General features: G+C 34.5%; 1 protein-coding gene across 2 annotated transcripts in view; it reads right to left on the reverse strand.

The window, feature by feature from the left end:
* Positions 1-3,228: 3,228 nt before the first annotated feature.
* The window catches only part of LOC145984164 (mesoderm induction early response protein 1-like), a 111,999-nt gene continuing 93,477 nt past the window's right edge, over positions 3,229-21,750 (reverse strand). For both annotated transcript variants that reach the window (XM_083117650.1, XM_083117651.1), the window contains one exon: positions 3,229-11,526. In XM_083117650.1, the coding sequence (XP_082973776.1) occupies positions 11,025-11,526 (502 nt within the window). In that variant the 3' untranslated portion in view covers positions 3,229-11,024. The remainder of the gene's footprint in view (positions 11,527-21,750) is intronic.

Consider the following 21,750-nt stretch of genomic DNA (forward strand, 5'->3'; position numbering starts at 1 on the left):
TATAATAGGCTATATATACATATTTTATATGTATGTATATATATATATAATGTTTGTTATTTTAAATTGGAATTATAGAAGTATCGGTATCGGTTCAGCCCTAATATATATATATTCTGCCAGTTTGCTTATATTTAGATGCCAAGACTAGCATTTCAGATGTACCAGCGAAAATAATTCAATTTTATGTTCCCTACATCAAACCACTTGCCAACCATTTTAACTTCACAAATCACTTGTTAAAAAAATCAATTGTTTGGCTAGTTCTTTGACAGGGTAAACCTACTTTGCACGTGAAAAAAAAAATGAAATTGAAAAAGTAATTTTAATGCATTACTTATTTTAAATAACAAAGTACTGTCACTTTAATTAAAAAATTAGCAAGCTTTTGCATAATGATCATTACGATTATATATTTCGAAGTGAATTCATGTATCAAACATTTTGATGACTTGGAATAAAAATCAGATATCTACAGGAATATCATAAGCTTTCACTCCATCACCATTTTGTCATCTACTTCCAAGACTCCATTACCATCTGGATAGCAATGTCCCCACACCATTTCACATAGGAGCAGCGAGAAAAGAGTAATATAAATAATACAGGGTAATTCAAAATGAATGGTGCAACTTTACCCAGTTATTATGACGTTACTATTTATGATAGAAAATCAGACAAGGCATCACATTATAAAGATTTGCGGAAAAGGTCCAAACGATAATCAAGTACTTGCTATGCACAAGACAGCAAGTCATTGCCAACGGTTTCAAAGGCACTAACAATTCACAGTTGTAACTTTGGCAAATCTTTCAGAAGAGTGAAACGTATGCATTGCTACTGAAATGTATGCGGAAATGTCTTTGCATCATTTTGATTGAATCAGTTCTCGATAGCTCCAATACACAATATGCCTTCTAATGGTCATTAGCCATTTTGCGACACTGGCGATCCTGGTGGAACATTGGCTAAGCAGAATAAGCCTGCTAAGTTGGAATAAAACTTCCAGTTCTTCCTGCATTATACATTCAATCCTGATGGTCCCAACATGGCAAAATGCCATAAAATTTCCCCAGATTTTACATGTTCTCTCAGTTTAAGTTTCTTCAGCTTGGTCCCCTGAAAAACATAAAATCGAGGTTCCACTGTATTGACACCTTGTCTGATTTTCTATCATAAATGGCCTCCCCGATGGCGCCTTGTAATCAAGGGGTCCCAGGTTCGATCCCTGGTGGAGGCACATGGTGGTTCGGATCCCACTTTAAACTGTAGGTCCAGTCCCGATTAGCCTTACTGTGCATAAAGTGGACTTAAAACAACAAATCAATCAATCAATCAATCTATCATAAATAGTAACATCATAATAACTGTGTAAAGTTGAACCATTCATTTTGCTGGTTGATACTCCCCCCACCCCCTTGCCTTTTGCAAGTACATTTGTGGGAATATACAAGGTATTTTCATGACCATGTTACAAGGGATGATCGGAAAAAAAAGAATACAAAGCCTGTAAATTCCAGTAGGTGTTTATTAGATGAATACACTCACGTGAAAGTATACTTCATACACTACTTCTCAACATAGTCTCCTCCCCGGTTCAGGCATTTATCCCAGTGCTTCACGAGGTTCATGATGCATGTCTCATAGAACTTGGGGTTCTGTTGTCAGAGACCAATCCTTACTTTGTGCTGCACATCATCCGAGTGAAATTGGCATCATTGCTGCACCATTTGCTCATTTCAAGAAGCACCTCAGAGGATTTTTCCCAATCATCCCTCATACGAACTTTCAGGGATGATGGAGGGAAACAAAAGCATCAATATGAGATAAAGAGACCCTGTCCAGAAATTCCACATTGAGAAGTTGTAAGCCAAATCATAGTGACAAGAAGGATATGCCAGCACATTTGCCTGATCTGTTCCCACATCTTTTTTCTTTTTTTTTTTGGGTCACATAAAAAGTGTTGAGTATGAGACATCTGTGGATGATGAACTCCTGGCAAGGATCCTTGCTGCCTGTCATATCACCAGAACGGCTCCTGGGACGTTTGTGTGTATGCGACAGAGCTTATCGTGATGCTGTCATGCCTGTATTTAAGCTAGAGGATGCAATTTTGAACAACTGCTATAAATGCATCTTCGACTAGTTATGTATGATGGTAGGGGATATTAATTTACTTATTAAAGCTGCAAACAGAGATCTTTCTTTTTTCCACTTTCATAACAATCCCGAACTTTGGTTAAATTTTGTTTTACTGAGACCAGAGCCACTGTGCTAATTTCACATCACAGAAGAAATTGTGCACAACCTTCCAACAACAGTTTTGATTTAAACATTTTCAGACCGAGGTTCCTTACCTCTTATGTCCATAAAGAAACACCATATTTGTTAATTTCTCAAGGTCAAGTCTCTTATCCTTTTGTGCTATTCCTATACAAGTTTGGGGGTTGCATACCCTTCTTGCCACAATGGTCTTGGAACACTTATCACTTCTGAACAAGGCATTTCTGAACAGGAGTTCCTTATCTCCCTCCATCATCCCTGAAAGTTTGTAACATTGTCATGGAAACACACTGTATAGGGCAATATACCCTACATTTCCTCCTGGGTATTCCACTGCATCTGCAACTATTGCAATTATTGTATTTTATAAAAAAAAAAATCTTGGGAGTGAATGGGTAACAAACAGCATACTTTAAATGTCTATTCATCACCACTGCACGACTACTGTAAAAAAGCTAAGAAAATAATGGTTACAAGTTGTTGTTTTTTCCAAAGTATTAACCTTTAAGCAATGAAGAACTGGTTTCAAACCAACTTTACTTTGTTCACAAATTTCTTCAATAGGCAGTTACTGAACAAATATGAACTATGTGGACTTTGAAATCAAAAAGAGAAAATATTATATTTCACAGTGGAATGATGAATGCCAGCAATGCAAAGATTGTTTTTATATTCTGATCATTTTGATATATAACTACATGACAACAATAGCATATTTTTCTCCAAAAATAGATTAGTGATACTGACAACATGATACTTCTATGATATCTCATTCATACATATAAACCACTATTATGAGACCAAAATATTCAATACCTAGTTAAAGTATACTAAATGTACACATTTGCCATAATATTTTCCTAGATAGCATGATAATTAAAGATTAAGAGTCTGCCATTAAATACAAACCAGGAAACTTAAAAACATAAGTAATACCCTTACAAATGAAAGGTACTAAAATATTTATTTATTTGAAAAGCCATTACGAAAAAATACAAGCAAAAAGATAAAAGATGACAACAAACAAATATGCTATGCACTTGCTTAACAAAAGAATATTTTTCTTAAGCTGATGATAAGGAAGTAAAAAGAAAAATAATTCATCTCCATGGCAGTAACACAGTGCACACTTTCAAAACTGAGAACAGCACAAACAACAAATATGTTTCATAATTGAAAAATTATATAGCACAAGGATAACACTTTCCACATGAAATGGCAGGAAAAATCCTACACATTCAAATAATTTAGTTCTAATCACTGAAATTATATTTGCATCTTTCTTTTAATGAAAATAAAAGGCATGCTACTGTAAATCAGTTAATAGAAACCAAAAATCCACAATGCTCATTACAAATCTTACTTTGATAGTATCAAGCTTACAAGGTACAAATTTCATTCAATTTCCCTTTGCACTGAAAGCTAAGCACATATAAAAGGAAGAGAAAACTGATTTAGTCACCTAAGCATAGCTGCTTCAATTGGCAAGTTCAAGACATTATTCAGAGAGAAATACATAAAAATTGTATTAAGGAATACATGCATGCAATGTGGTTTCAATTCATTTTCAATATCTCTATTAGCACACAAGATAAAATTCCACAAGAATACAAGGACAATACCTGTGGCAAAGATTTGAACCTCAATCCACAAACAACGTATTGGAATTATCAGTCTGTGCACACAGACAACAGATACTATACGAGAAATGAACATTTAATTAATTGATGGCTTATCTTACAAAATAAGCCACCTTTGTATACTTATATGTTGGGGATGGGTTGATGTATACTACATCATCTGAAATATTATTTTATTATGAATGATCATGAATTATGCTTGAGCTGATACTTCGATGTAGTACACAATATTGATGCCCTGGTCTATTGCTGCCAACACTGAAATTTTAACCAATGTCTACACAGAATACCGATAACTGATATTCTACTAATCCAATATATTCAAGGACATGAACCTGAATGGTTCATTAACTGAATGTACATAATCAGATAACTGATATGCAAATGAAGATATTAATTTACAAAACTAGGGTATAAAAATTATGCCTCTACATTCACGAAAACAACAACAAAATGTCCGATTTGTGAATAAAAATATTGGTTCAGTAAAATTCCATAATTATCAACAATTTTTACCAATAACCAGTATGCTTATGTTGGTCGATACCAAGATTGCCACGTAATCTTTTCATCACTAATGCATAGCAGTTTAAAAATATATGCATATCAAACAAATTCATTTCTTGGCTTCATCTCCCTTGTGGAAAGTATTAACATGAAAAATAACAAGTAAACAGTACAATGGTTTGCAATAGTAACACTGTAAAATTGCTTACGATACATTTGAAGCTCGTTTTGAGGAACTACTTGCTTACTTCAAAGTTTTTATGACAAAAAAAATTAAAATGTTATTGCTTGCATGACATAAGCTACTAGAAACACTTTCAATGCAATCGAAAGCAGTATTACTGCATAGATTCTAAGTTGTTAATATTCCAGAATGTTTCTACATTTTACATAGTCTACTGTAACTAATAAGAACTTTTCTACTACAATGCAATCGGTTTTCAAATATATCACGCTAATATATATATATATATATATCTAATATATCACGCTATTATATTATGGAAATGTATCAGCATACGTTATCTGTATGCAATGTATCTTTCCTGTAGTAAAATCTTTCAAGCAACATTGGACCTGTTTAAAATATACTGCTGCATATAAACAACAAAATGCATGTATGTTTATTATTGCATTTGTTTTGTAAGTAATAACAAAAGTACATCAAACATACATGCTTCAGTATTGATGCCAAGTAAATTATTTTGCAGTAGCTTGTGTTTTAAGCAGGGATTATCAATCAAATTCAAGCATTGTGTTTTCAAGTTGAGAAGCTTATTTAATTAGGCAGCAAAATAACTGGATAAATTTCAGAAAGGCAAGCTGACATGCAAGCCTTCCTATTGATTGAATAGTATTGAAAAAAAAATATGTATGGGAACAAAATGAATACTATGCTGTAATTCGACAATATTTTGTTTACACTGGCATATCAACAACATGTATTCTGTACTGGAAGGGCACATGATTTCCTTCTAATTTCTAGGAATTCCCTGAGAATTTTACATGTTGTATCCACTAGCTCTTGGAGAAAAGTAGTCCAATGTGCAAAATGCCTTTTACTCTCTCATCTTAATAGATGATTAAACATGAATGTGGTCTGGTGGATGGGAGAAAGATGTGGTATGAGAATTGAGGTTTATCATTTCCACACAAATTATGTCCTTATATTTAAGATTTGTTAAGTATGCCAACCTTGTGAGGTGCACACATCAAATATGCAAGAGAGGATTTAACTTTAAAGCAAAAAATATCTATTACACAATTCCTACCAAATCATTCTTAAAACACTATAAAATATATGAAACATTTCATTTCTTTGCACCTAGATGAGAATAAAATGCATATGTATATATTCACACCCGCACACACAGACAATACGGAACAAAAATTCATTACAATTTCACTAAACATATGTTTCTGCATTTAATCATTTGTTTTTACAAAACACAAACTAGGGTTATACTTGCAGTTTAATTTCTGATTCTTTAGAATGCACAAAATAGTTTTCATTTAAAATTATAAACTATTACTGAGGCACACTTTGGTAAAACAAATGGTGATTGTAAAGTTAGCTTGCTTATGTGAAGAAATACCAATCTGATGGTATTTATGTATGCATATGCCATCAACTATAACAACATGCTTGAGCTACAAACATAAAAACATTTTTCTTGTTCAAATAAAATAACCCAAAACACTTTCTGGACAAAGCAAATAAGCAGAAAATTTTAAGACACATCAGTAATCAATCATATATATCAAAATTTTTCAAGTATTACACTTACTTTGAACTCTTGGCAGGTAACTCAAAAATAGGCTCATTTAAAAAAAAAAAAAGAAAAAGGAACTTGACATAAAATATTAAATTAATCTGCCACTAATAAAAGCAAAGTAAATGCAGCAAAGCCTCAATTTTTACATTTTCCCACACAATACACTTGATATTCCTGGTTCCAATACAACGAAATGTTCAAATTTCTTCTGTAGTTTTTTCTTACATTTCCAGACTCAGGTCTCTCAAAAACATGCAATTAAGGTTCCACTGCATTTTAGCATGGTATAACTTAGTGTATATCCCCCTCTTTCAGAGAATGGAGCTAAAATTTAAAATATTACTTTCACTTTCAGCTATTTATAGTAATATCAAATAAAAACAAACAAAAAATAAGACAATACTTTTCACTAAAATATAGATTAGTAAAAAAGAACACCCTTTTGCACATCTTTTCAATACTACTTCTGTCTTTGAACATATTATATTCAACATATAAAAATTGTTCTGCTGTAAGATAATATTCATGCTCATTAGTAAATATGGAATGCTTACTGCTTTACAAATTAAATTATCATGTGGTATGAATTGTAGAATCTATTTTCTTGTCAAACCATGGACATAGAAATTAACATCTAGTCACAATTATTGCTGAGATTTAAGTGACTTATCCAACATATATTTATGTGACTTATCAAACATGATATTGTACTTCCCTACGTGAGCCTCAGGTACAGGGCAGGTTGAAGGTAGCAGCAGATGCGTTGGAAGTTGCAAATACAAAAAATTCCAGAACGTCCTTGAACTAGGCACTCTTTATCAGATTGTGATGGAGATCCTAGTGACAAGTTATATCTTAGAATGCCACCGATGTGACAGGTATTTTGTATCATTAAACATGCCTTTCAATGAAGGAAGATCACGAGATTATGCAGATAGAAAACTCACTTATTTGTGATATGACTTATTGTAGCCTTACTGTAGGATGACTTTACGCAATGGAAGAAATTTAAGATAAATTAGAAAAGCAAACAGGAAATAGCTGATAGATTAAATGGAGATGACCAGTATTACAAGTAGCACATGGAATGTTACCTCACAGACAAGCAAAGGCATAGAAATTTAAAGGAAATGGAAAATTGAAAATTTTCTATGCTAGGAATTGCTGTAACAAAATAGATGGACAAATGACAACTGCAATTACACAAAGGCATTTAGGAGGCAAAGAACAAAATAAAATGAACAACACAGGGCTCTTTTATTCAGTCAGAATGTGAAGTACATTTAGGGAAATAGGACGCTGAGACCCAATGTTAAGTGCATGTGAAAGTATGAATCTGAAAACAAAGAACAAAACTGGAGAGATAAATTTTAAAATTCTAAACTAAATTGTTTAGTAGTGATATATATTTATATGAAAATATCAAATCTGAGGAGGAAATTGGAAAGCAATGTTATACTTCCAACAAGAAGAAAATGAAATTAAAATTATCCCCCCTCTCCCAAAGAGTGTAAAATAGGTTAGAAACAAAATACATATTCCAGCCTTATTGCCAAACTGTAATACAATAGAAGCACATTAAGATTACTTATAGAGAAATGTACAAGTAAAGCTTTTCTAGATGTTAGTAATGCTACTCATATAGTTGGAAGAAGATGACTTGAATATCATGAATGCACACTAAAATAACATTACCACTTAATAACAGATGAGTAAAGTTTCACTGAATAAGGGAGTGAAATATACTGTCAACTTCAATCCACTCTTGTATAGCTTTTAATACATTATTACCTGTCATTAAAGGTAAGAGAAATATAAAAAATCACAGCACACAACAAAACATACTTGAAAGCTCTTTTTCAACCTCATCATCTTAGACGGGAGGAGTCATAGCAAGATGTGCACAAATATGTAAGAAGGCTCTCCACTCCTGAAGATGATAATTAGAAATCTGTGAAATATGGAACTTTTAAGTGACTTTCATGTTGTGCTATGCTTTTTATATTTATCCTGGTCTTTGACAGTAAGCAAGAACCTGTTATATCCAGCAGATGGTATTGGAAGATATTTTGGAGCAATTACAGATACCGGAAGTATCTCCAATTGCTTTTAAATTTAGCGTCCTAATCATGAATCTGCAGTTAAAAATTGGCGGTCACGTCTAGAAAATGCAAAATAAGTAGAAATAAGGGGGTCCGTGAACGAAGTAAACACCGATGATTTATGAAGGAAACAACAATTTTTTGCGATGATTAGCATTAAAAAACTATGTTTATGAATACCTTGAATTTTAACTATGCTTGCCTACCCTAACCTTACATGAATGGTTTGTGGGGCAAGTATGTTTTCCACATTTACTGAAGACGCCATATTGTCACATGTAAAGCAACGCTCCATGGAACAGATAGCAAACTTCACTTGTTCACATCATCAAGCATGGCGACCATATTAGTGTATCGACAATCATAGCGGTAATGTATGCACGATATTTTGCATTTTCTAGACATGACTGCCAATATTTAACTGCAGATTCGTGATTTCCGAGGTCAAAATTAGAGAGTATACCAAATTTGAAAGCAATCGGAGAAACTTCCGGTATTCTGTAATTATATCGATATTTTAGTTCAAATTCTTTACCACATCAACAAAGAATTACAAATTCTGAAGTGTGAAACTGCAGTTATCCATGTTCCTAATTTTGAGTTTATATTGATAACAATAATTTCACAAACGACAATGAAGAAATACCATAAAAAGAAGTCATCAACTACAAAACTTGTTGGAAAGGATCAATTAATGAAAGTTGGAAGAGAAACAAAACTCATTAGAAACACAAAAAATAGGGAGGGAAGGATGCCCTTAACCTTCAAAACCATAGAAAATTGGCACAGGACTAGACAGTTACAAAATTATGAACAAATTGTGTGGTGCTATAGAAGCAAGAATATTTATATATTTTTTTAAAAAAAAGGCATTATACTTACGCTCTAGCTACATCAATTCAAAAACTATTGTAGTGTTTGGTCTTGAAGCCATTGCATCTCACAAGTGCATACAAAATAAAATGCATATTCAATTATGGATCACCTATTAACTTATTCTTACATAGAAAATTAGAACATCTTATAGTCATCTAGCAAGTTCTGTTGTTGTTGTTAGCAATACAGGATGTACCACGAGGCACAAGGAACAGAAAATTTCCACATGTCTGCTAGATGTATGTACCTTTCATCCTTATAAACCTGAATTACTGCATATATTTCATAACATAAATTGGTAAAAAATTAATCACTACATTCATGTTCTAAGATTACTACACAGATGCTTCCCCTGTAAATATGTACTTTCCATATAATGGATTTTCAATGTCAGACATTGCAGATCAAAGAAAAAAGATAGGGGAACAAGCCACATACTATCACCTTCCCAAAATCAGGTTGCTCTACAACATATATATTATATACATATATGCGTATATATCTGGATAAAATTCCTGCTACTTATCTTCATTTCTTGTAATCACAGAGTTTTTGTTACCATGCTTCATGGAAAGTAATTTGTACTTGATGAGAGTAACAACCATAATAAACATCTGATTTCCATCTTTTATAAAGTGATGGCATCAAAACAACAACAAAACCTGGTAAGTATCTACAAATAGGCCTACCGTAATTGTAAACATATTTAGGCTAAGATAAAGAAGTAATCTATCTATACAGGAACTTGTGAATGCAAGTCATGTTGCCACATATAAATTTAAGTTTTAATTACAATATCTTCAATGTTGGATAATTTCTTCAATAAATTATACAAAAAGCAAGCAGCACTGAAGAGTTTCAACCACAAACTATCTTCACTGCATGTTTGCCTAAAATCTGTTTAATACCTAGAAATATAATTAGCACTACTACAGTAATTCATTAAGCTAGCACATTTAAATCTTACAGTGTCAGGCTGGAGCCTATTTATGCTTGTTTCAAACAAAATGTTAAGAAAAAAAAGAAAGTAACCAATATTGGGCAAGACACAAAATAAACAATAATTAATTATTCTGTTTTCAGAATAAAGTAAAATAATGATACAAAATTTTACTTAAACATTAACAGATGTGTATATGTAAAAATTGATAATTTCATTTTCTTGGAAAGTTTCATGAAAATTTACAATGCCACAATTTTTTGCTACTTAAAAATACAAAACAAGAGAGAGCAAGTGTAAAATTGCTAGTTGGCAAGGTAAGATTATACAATATTATAATTGCATTCCATCCAACACTCAAAGCATCAGAAAAATCACACGGTCAAGACTTGATTCAAATTTTTCTCATTTCATCACATTTAAATCTATATAGAAATAACTGCTTGTGAGGAAAATTCTTCCTCCATTCTGCATGAAACTGTGTTCCAAATTCTCACCAAATGCTGAAAGATGCACAAGTTTCTTTCTCTACCTTATTATGCTTACAAAATGCTTGAAAATCAACATTTCTGGTGCTCTTGTTGGATGCTGTTCCATGCACATGAAATGTGTTTACCAACTTAAAACATTGTACTGTTTTATATTGCACATGGCATATCAGCTTGTCTGTTATAAAAAAAAAATACCTTTTAGTTCTCATGTGTGACAAAATATCTGTAAACACAAATATCACTAGTTTGCATATTGGTACATACCTCCTTAAGGATTTCACAACTGCTTCATTTACAAACATGAACACAAAATATTTCTGCAATATAACTTGCAGTTCTAAATTAAAAATACTGTAATTTGTATTTTCTTTATGTACAGTTATACTGTAAAATGTTTTATGCCAGTATTGTCACTGGGCAACTGATTCTGCAGGGTGAGTGATAATTGTGTCATTTGTTCCTAGAACGTGAGATGAAACAGCTGTGGTAGAAAAGGCCATCTCAACACTATTCACTGTTCCACTCCCATTTGTAAATGACCCACTTCCTGAGGGTACGGAGACACTTGAAACACTACAATTTCCTTCGCTGTCACTTCGAACATGAAGTGCATTGTTCTCTATTTTCCCTAGCTCAGCAATATTGCTGGCAGCTGATGCAGCAAATTTTACAAGTGATTCTAAGCTATCCTTATCCAAATGATTTGCAATATCTTCCAAATGAGGGGCTGCTAAAGAATCTCCTGTGAACGAACTTGGTGCTGTATGATGAGAGGATTCGTTAGAACCCTCCTGGGCTCGCTGTTGCCGTTTAGGGTCACCATATATGAGAGAATGAATGTTTGGTGATGAACTACGATCCCTGTGGGTTCCCACATTTTCCTGCTCATCAAGAAATCTGTCCATATAATCCCTGAAATAGAATATACACATATAAATATATAGACAATCATACAAACATGTAAAGGATAGGAGCCGAAGGTCTATTTCACAAAATTGTAATTGGTTTTACAAATTTTACTCTACCTGAATAACAGATTTAGTGCTGCAAACATGTTGAAATTATTTTCAATTAATAAAGTAAATGTGTAAAACATTCATATCTGGGCATCTATCAGAAACATTTATTTCATTGTGCCATTTACAAATCAGGAGCATTGCATATATTCAACATGAACTCAATCACATTAGTAAATCATCCTTACATCAGCTTTGGATGTACATCTCTTAAAATTGGGTTGTCCGGGAAGTTGAATAAATGAATTACTTTACTTTGTGTTTCTACCACCTTTAGTGAATTGACACACATGTGGACAGAACACAACACAAGTCCACGGGTCATGGATCAAGCTGCCAGAGCCTCACTAGTCTGCAAAATGCAGTCCAACTGCTGTGTGGGAAGTTCTGAGCATTTTTGACACAGGAAGATTTCAGTGCCCCAATGGAACCACTTGGCAGGAAAACAGCTGAAATGTTGGTGGCACTGAAAAGCAGACATCTGAACGCATCATCAGTCAGTGGAATCCAGTTATGTGAGGCCAAAGGTGTGCTTTTGCATCATGCGTTACACATGAATGGTTAAAATGTGAATTTTCGACACATTGTTATTCCTCTAGAAAAAGGATGAAAATGTTGCACAGACCTGGAAGCAGATTTGTGACATATATGGAGACAATGCTGTAGATGACTCAATGCTGTATATGTCTTGCCCAATTCTGAGTAAGGAATTTCAGCCTGGAAGATGAGGTTTGGGATGGGCAACCATCAACATTGGACAATGACCAAATTATGGCACAAATTGAGTCTAACCCAAGATAGTCAACTAGTAGGGCATCTACCAAAATAACAAATCCAAAATTCTTGACCTTTCTTTCCTTTTTCTTAACCTTTTTCGACTTTTTCTATTTAATCCCCCCTACTTAGGTATACGTAGTTGGAAATTAAGAAAGAAATATAATTTTATTTAATAAAACCCCCTACCACAAGGCTGGTTAAGATGAAAACTGAAGCTGTATTTAACAAGAGATTTAGACTTGCTTTAACCATCTGTCATCCATGTCCTCATATTAGCATGGCACTCGGTGCCGCCCTATCAAAACCAATGGTTTTTACATGAATTATTGATGCAAATTGATGTTGAATTACCAGGGTGGCTACAAACAAACAGAAATGAAATTCCCTGACTTTTCCAGGTTTTCCAGGACAAAATTTACATTTTTCCCTGACAATTACAAACTAAACTAAATCGATGTTTTTGCAAATGAAAATAACAGATCCACGTATGGTTTTGCAAAGTACCAATATTATCTTCTATTAAATTGACTTAATTTCTCTATTCTCTATGATTTGAATTCAAACTGCAAAATAGTGAATTTGGAAAATTATTACAATTCACAAGCTAAGGAAGGATTATGGAATTTTGTCATATGCAGTAAGTTTAAAATAAAATACTTGATTATTTTTAAAGTTACGACTAAATGAGATAAGAGTGAAGAGTGATTGATTAAGAAATACAATTTGTAATTTATCAGTCTCCATATACATTCTCGGTATTATATGTTGATATTTCCAGTGAGGTTTGAAACCCTCTGCTTGCAAAAACTATGAGTGCGGATTGATTTTTCAATGCATAAAGCTACTTCTCTCTTCTCTGTAAAGCAAACAACTTAACTCTTGCATATAAGTGAAACAATTGAATCGAACAAAATAAAGTGTCATATTTCCTTACATTATTGATGGGATTTCTGCTTCAGTATAGTATATCCAAGTGAAGTACTGTGAAACTGACAACATGCAGTTATACCATTAATGCTGACGAAAAGGGTATGTAAGTATTTGAAATTTAACGCAATTAATTTTAAGAATTGCATTGTATAGGTACCTGATTTAGCTAACCACACATTAAAACAGGAACTCTCTAATAATAAAAGTTTCTTAAAGTTCATATACGAGGGGCATCCTGAAAAAAGCTCCAACGATGCCTATACTCAGCACTAGTGGTCGGAGAGCGACACACACACATGCAGGCAGGAAGAAGTGGCACGTACCTGTAACTTGGTACAGTTGCAATGCAGCCATTTTAGGACAGTTCTAGGTTAAAGATTGCAGCTCTCATACAGTCTCCCACAGACTGCGATGTAGCCTACATTGCACGCTCAGAATTTGGCACAGAGCCACCAGCAATCGTGTGAGGTGTGCAGACCGGACGTCGTGAGTGATAGTATGGTCAGACGATGGTGCAGACAATTCACGGAAGGTCAATCGAATTTACACAACCCCATACAGCTGAGTACACACAGGCCCTTTGCATCACTTCAGGTGAGAGATCTTAGACCACTCCCTGTACAGTACTGGCCTTGAATCTACCGACTTTCATCTCTTTGCTTAACTGAAGAGGTTTCTGGCAGGACAAGGATTTGACAGCTACACTGCAGTAGAGATAGTTCCAGTCTTTGCTGTCAGACACATATACCATGGGCATACAAAATTTATTGCCATGCTACGACAAATGCCAGAACAACGGTGGTGATTATGCCGAAAATTAGGTTAGGACTCACTGTTACTAATGTAATAAATTACAACTGATATTCTTGTTTTATTTATACCTAATCGGCAGACTCTTTGATATTCTGTTATTTTTTTCAAATTGGTGTATTTTCTTATTTTTTTTATTTTTTACTATACGGTGTTATTTTTCCCAAAATTCACATTTTCATTTTAGCGCCTTTTCTGGCAAATATCTGAAATTATGCCTTCATAGTGTTTTTAAACTACTGTTTCAAATTGTAAGTCACATGGCTTACGCCTCTTCGTGAATTTGTTATCTTGAAAGTTATTTTGGGAAAGTTATTTTCCATACCCCTATTTAAATTTTAAGGTAAGAATTTTATATAGTGGAATTTTCCCCCTATATACTGAAGGGTACATAATGACCATATGTGGCGACACACACAAAAAATTAAAATCAATCAACCTCACGTGACAGATACCGATATATTATGGCACCAAAAATTGGCATTATCTTTTTTTGACTTGTTAGTGTTACGTTTCCCAAAATTCGCGTTTTTGTTTTAGAACATTTATCTGCCAAATATACCGAAACTTAATACACCAATTGTAATATAATTAAGCCTTGTTTCCATATTAAAAACACTAAGTGCTGACCAAGGCAGTTTATTAAGATAAAAATACTTAACAGGTAACGTTTCAACCCTGTATCAGGGTCTTCCTCAGACAAAGAACTAAAAAAAAAAGCCAAAAAAAAATTTTAAAAATTTGTTTAGTTCTTCGTCTGAGGAAGACCCTGATACGGGGTTGAAACGTTACCTGTTAAGTATTTTTATCTTAATAAACTCCCTTGGTCAGAAACTTGGTGTTTTTAATACTCCATTGTGCTTTTAAACGATTATTTTAAATTGTAGGTCACATGGTCTACGTATTTTCGTGACAGTTTGATATGTTGGAACAGATTTTTGAGGAAGGTGTATAAGGGTGTGGAGTTAGGGCCCCACACTTTCTTGATCATGGCTGAAGGTGGGGGTGATGTGATCAGCACTACACTCCTGGCTACCTTTATCCTTACGTTTAGTTTATGTTTTGTAATAAAATAAATTTCTGCTTTGGTCAGCATATTTAGTTTCTATATATCATGGAAACAAGGCTTTGGTGTTATAATATCCCTCAAAGTTTCCTCAAGGTACCAGCTTCATATGATGCTGGGTGGGCGCCGGAGAAGTTTGAATAGGTGAAAAACATCCCGGTCCTCCCCAGCAGGGGATCGACCCCAGGTCTCTCGTATAGTAGTCAGATGCCCTAACGACTGAGCTCCATTATTACTCACTCGACAAATGCCGATAGTGCGCACTTAGCTTGGTAATTCAAAACATATCTCGTGCGACAAATACGAAGATGTAGCTCCCGTGTGACGGTAGATACACACTCGATCTCATGTTAGAACCCTGCCACTTTGCTCTGTGATACATTGATAGAAGTTGAAAAAATCGTGGGAAATAAATGATTTAATGTGGCTGTCGGATTTATTCCATGTACATATATACGTATATACTTATATACGTAAACGTCTATAGTTTACTCTTGAGTAAAATGTTGGAAAACTTGCATGTTCTATGTACACAAACATGGCCTAGAAAAGACAAGAATGTTGGATTTCATGGAATTTTTCGTTGTTTTAGGACATTTTTTTTTTAAAAAATCGCTAAAAATGCCAACAATTTGCATTTTATGCAAAATTCGCATTATTTCGATATTTCGAACAGGCGAAAAATGTGTCCAGACATCACTTCACACTCTTAAACATAACTTCGCAGCAATTACCATTTTTCACGGTTTTGGCGTTTGCGAAAAATCAATGTAGGCTACCTATTAATTGGAAATTACTTTCTGGCCACCCCTCCTATAAATCAGTAGATGGAAAGTGAAAATTTAGTAGGGCTAGCAGTGAAAAGTCAATTCTTGAAGAAAGTGATTTGCTGTTATGATTGAATGATTCGAGTAAATATGATATTAAAATATTTACGTATTTATTATTAGTATTTTATTTCATAATATTGGACATTAACTTCACTCAGTGAGAGATTATAGACCATCTCTCACGAGTTTAAACAGACAGGACAGAGAGTGGCATTAATTTCATTGCAATACTAGTGTAGCAGTAAATTTGAGGTTGCACTTGCCAATTTTTATAACGTTCACCAATGCAGATTTATGTTTCACTTTTTCGTGATAGTATTCAATATAAATCCCGTTTGGTTGGATTCTTCTTGATATCTAAGAATATTGCAATGTCTTTGTATACGTGTTAACTTGAGCGAAACCAGTAGTACGTCAGGATGATGAAAGAAAACCTTCGTAAGCACTGCTACATTAAATAAGGTGAAGTGAGCCAGAAGAGTAATAAAATTACAGCAGCATATTTGCAGTCTAAAGCTCTTCTTGTTTATGCATACGATTTTTGTTGGATGTTGCAGTCCATGCAATTTCTGTCGCATGTTGTAGTGAGATACTTTGTCGGGTGGCGATATTCGACAAAAATCGTATATATCAATGGAACATATTTGTTTCCATGTTCCTTCAGTTTGTCCATCAAAATGCTTTACTACGACGTCCGACAACTATCGGATGGCGCCACCTGCTCCCATGCCCTCCATCTATTGACAGTTCTGTCTCCTTACTACTCCATACGGACAAGAAAAAATGATAATTCAATGTATTTTCCACGTGATATTTAGAGGCTTAACCTTTACTCCCCCGATGATACCATATGGTATCATCAGAGTAAGGTCATACTGGCCCGATTATACCACTGGTATCATGGAGCTGATTACGAAATGAATGTGCTTTCTGGACCTTCATACTCTTATGTTTGGGTGGAAACTCTGACACAGGTCTGGAGCAAGCCTGGGAAATTCATATTGATGACCAACTTCCCCACTCTCTGCAACATATCCATGGCACATTTCCGAACAGAGTTTCACATTTTGGCTCATTATTCCACTTGTATGGCACCCAGGAACATGAAACATGTTTCAATCTCTTTGGAAACGTCCATTCTTTGAAGAGAATACTAAGGTTTGCGCCTTCTCCCCAAAATAGCGGGAGAAGAGGAGGTAAACTCCATATTTTTATGTCTTTTTCTTACATTGAAATTCGGTGGTTGTGCCCCCAAACCACCATCCTCGATTCGGGGTTCTGAATTGATTGTACATGGTTGCATGCTATGATGTTTTAGCTGAAAAATAAAACTTATACGAAGTAGATTGCTCCCATAGTGCCCGAGTTATAACAATTTTCCTCCAAAAATGTAAATTATCTATTTTCGTAAAAAAAAAAATCACATTTTGGCTTATTATTCAACTTATATGGCACCCAAGAACATGAAACATGTTTCATTTTCTTGAGAAATGTCCATTCTTTGAAAAGAATACTAAAGTTCGCACCTTCTTCCCAAATAGCGGGAGAAAAGGGGGAAAACTCCAATTTTTTTTTCATTGAAATTCGATAGTCGCTCCCCAAGCCCCTTTTCCTCGGTCCGGTGTTCTAAATTGTACACGGTTGCATGCGCTGATGTTTCAGCTGAAAAAGAAAAGTTATCCGATGTAGATTGCTCCCATAGTACCAGAGTTATAACAATTTTCGTCAAAAGAGTGTTCGAAGAAAATGAAGACTAAATTCCCTGACTTTTTTTGACACCTCAAATTCCCTGACTTTTCCCGGTTTTCCAGGTCTGTCGCCACCCTGATTACCCTAACATTTACTGGAAATCAGACAAAATATACGTATATGAACGCAGATGTGTCCATTTCGGACATTTTTATTAGCTATTAGAGAGAATAAACTTTAAAAAATGAGAGAAGTGTCTCAGAATTACAAGCAGATGCACAAAAATATTTTTCCAAAAATAATTAAAAGTTTACCATATAAGGAACCAAAAAAGGAACTAAAAAATGAACTCACCATTCACAAAATTTTCAACGTATTTTTCAACAATTTTCAATGTATTTTTCATAAATTTTCAATGTGTTTTTCAAAACAAAATGAAATCGGGCTTAGAAAGGAAGCATTTGTTCCAAAATTTTCAGTAAAAATCTTACTGACTCCAAGAAAAAGCAATCAAATGTAGAACATACAACTCAAAGAAACTTACAAAATATTTTTAAAATTTTCAAATCTCAATATGTTTCTCCTATTCTCCTACTCTTACGAGATATACATAAGAAAAGACATACCGACTCAAATATAAGGAACCAAATTTTGTAACTTCTCAATATCATTATTTTGAAAAATTTGACATTTCTTATGGGTACTGCAATGGTTTCATACAAATAACTTTCATTTCTAACAGTGTACCATCGTTTTATTCTTCTTATATCTGCCAAATTCATGGCTGGCGTGCTATGATTCAAGGTAGGAAAATCCTTTCTTCTTGTTTGCCGGGGAAAAAGTAAGATGAATTTGTGAACCTCGGTTATCCGAAATTGGTTAAGGAACCAGTGAAAAAAAAAAGTCACCAATCTTCCCTCACAAGAGTTCATTAATCTCCAAGGTACTCCCCTCACAAGAGCTCATTAATCTGCAACTGATGTGCATGGTTATGCAATAATTTCATGTAGCAGCATTTTTATTTAATGCAGTTATCTGCATAGGAAATATTGCTCTTGTATCCGTTATAATAAAACTTCCTCCTTTCTTTCTGAAACTTGGTTCGGGAATACGCATGCTGTTGATTAAAAAAAATGAATGCTGTGGTTCAGCTTCTAGTCTTCAACAAGTGCTTTATCTTTAAAATGTGCAGGACGTTCTATTCCGCCACCTGTTTGTTGGTGCCAGTCTGTCTGGAGGGAGGCTGCTACTGGCATACATGTGTTATGACTAGCTGTTCCATAGCAGCACTTGCAGATATCACTTCTGACAGTAATGACTCATGAACTCCAACATAAAGATGCAACTTTTTGTTCTTGTCCTACCTTCTGATAAACAAAACCATAACACTTCTCTTGCAGATAATACAAGAATAATCCTTTTGAATACCAGAGCCAGTGGCGTGACCAGTCTTACGTATGCATTTTTTTTGCCTCTCGGATGGCATAGTGGTAACGTCGCCACCTTGCAATCAAAGGGTCCAGGGTTAGATACCCGGTGGAGGCACATAGTGGTTCGGATCCTAATTCAACTGAAGGCCCAGTCCCAATTAGCCTTCTGTGAATAAAGTGGACTTAAAACCTTTAGTGGACAGAGCCCCGCATGACTGTATTCCTGTTGAAGCTAGCGCCTTTTCAAGTGTGCACTTTTCAAACTTGCAGCGAAGTACAAAAAAAAATCATAGTTTGAGACCTAATTGTCGTAGACAGATGAAATTGGTTTTGTTTTCTTTTATCGGAGGTAAAATGTATGCATTGTGCCCCCAATAATTAGTGTTAAAGGAAGAGGAAGATTGAATTTTTTAAAAAATGGCACATGGCACGCCCGGGTGATCCCCTCAATAAAGTGAAGCGAATGAAAATAATTTAGTATGTAGTGATGGTAGATTCCTACAACCATGCAAAGTTTCGTTGAAATCAGACTGATACTTCTTGAGTAAAAAAATAATAGCATTATATGAAGTGGCAGTGTCGCCAGCTTCGAGACATCCAAAATTTTGCTTTCAGCGTCGGCTCTATGGACCAAATTTGGAGGGAAGCACAACAAAAGACCACCACTCTATGAGGATATATAATGCTTGTGCTGCAACTTGTCTCACAGCCTGATGCCCAGCCACTGCCCTCCAATGCAAGAGACAAAAATAGAATTACAAGTACAGAGTCTGGTCCCATGGATGCAGCTGATAAAAAAAACAGAACTCCAAGAGCAGCATTCTCTCAAGCAAGCACAGTTAAAAATGTATAACTGAAGTCTTTTCCTCGTTGGGGCTAAAATCGCTGAGCGTATAACTGGAAAAATTGTATATCTGAAAATCGTATAACTGAAATATCATAGCATGCAACCTTATGAAAATTGGCAGGGATCGCCAGAAAAAAAAACGTACTATCATTTATTCATAACTGCAATTTCACTGTAATATGAAACATCCCCTTTTTGCCAGAACCTGAATATATTATGTGAAAAAACGAACTATTGGAACATAAATAATACGAGGGTAATTGTGCTACTATTTCCTTTACGGCTAGATCGCTAGCATTAAATATAACTGGCGTGGTGGTCATGCATGCTATACTAATCAGGGTGGCTACAGACAAACAGAAATGAAATTCCCTGACATTTCCAGGTTTTCCAGGATAAATTTAGCATTGTTTCCCTGACAATTTTAAAATAAATCCATGTAGTTTTACATGGATGTACAGCTTCCATGAATGGCTTGTTCTCATATTAGCTTACAAGAAATTTACTTCATTTCTCTATGATTTATATTCAAACTGGCAAATAGTGAATTTGGAAAAATATTGCAATTCATAATCTGGGGAGAGATTTTTTCACATGCAAACAGGTTTAAATAAAATATTTGATTATATTTTGAGTTACGACTAAATGAGACTAGAGTGAATTAGTTAATTTTACGGAAGTTATTTCAAATTCTTCTTTGCATTTCACATTATTATAGATATGTTGATATGTATAGGCCTATAGGTAGAGGCACATATTTTTGGTAAATAAAAAGGCAAAATTTCGGTACAAAAACTGGGTCAATTTCGGGTTCAAAAGCGGTAAATAAAATAAAATATCGGTGTTATAGCGGTGAAAAAATGGATGAAAAGTGGTATATAAAAAGACATATTGGTTTTAAAATTGTGAAAATAATCCTAAATTTGATTTAAAAACTACACTTATTCCACAGAATTAACATTTCACTTCCAATAGCACATTTATGTAGTTATCAGAGTATTAAGTTTATTTCTGTGTAAAGGAGTCCATTTTTGCTTCTCCTATATTAACAGCAGAATTAATCAATTTTCCGGGAATTGCATAACTATCAGGATAATTCAGACCTCGGAAGGTGTCGCGTCGGTGAATAAACCCTGAATTTCGTGTTTAAGAGTTCATTTCGCTTTTTGCAGTTCATTTCGCATTATTTCGTGACAAAATATGGTCACAAAATGCACCTCACACCTTTCAAAAACATGAAAAATTAACACTACAATGTGTTTTTTTCAAATTTCGTTTTTTCGTCAAAAACGAAATATGCATGCCCCTACCTATAGGTCTATGGGCTGAATGAAAAAACTAAGTCACAAAACACACAAATAACCACACACCACCAAATATCAAGTTTTAACGAGCTTTAAAAACATTAAAGTCATGTGTTTTAAATGTTTAAAACAGGTTGTTTTAAACATGCCTACCCTGCATAAAACTGCTTCTCGGAACTATGTATATGTTTTGAAAGTGAAGCAATGGGACCATGCAAAACAAAGCCATATTTCCTTACATTATCAATGGAACTTCTTCAGTACAAACATTCACAATATCCGAGTACCGTGTAACTGACAACATGTAGTTATAGAGCGACCACAAAGAAAACAACCTTCGCCAAAAAGTGTCTGTGCAGCTTTCCCTTCTTCCGTTCAGCTCAGGCCATAGAAAGCATGCTTTACTCTGCCCCTCCCCTCCAAGTGGGAGTATGGCA

Source organism: Lepisma saccharinum, chromosome 2 (assembly GCF_977018435.1).
Source record: "Lepisma saccharinum chromosome 2, izLepSacc3.1, whole genome shotgun sequence".
NCBI lineage: Eukaryota > Metazoa > Arthropoda > Insecta > Zygentoma > Lepismatidae > Lepisma > Lepisma saccharinum.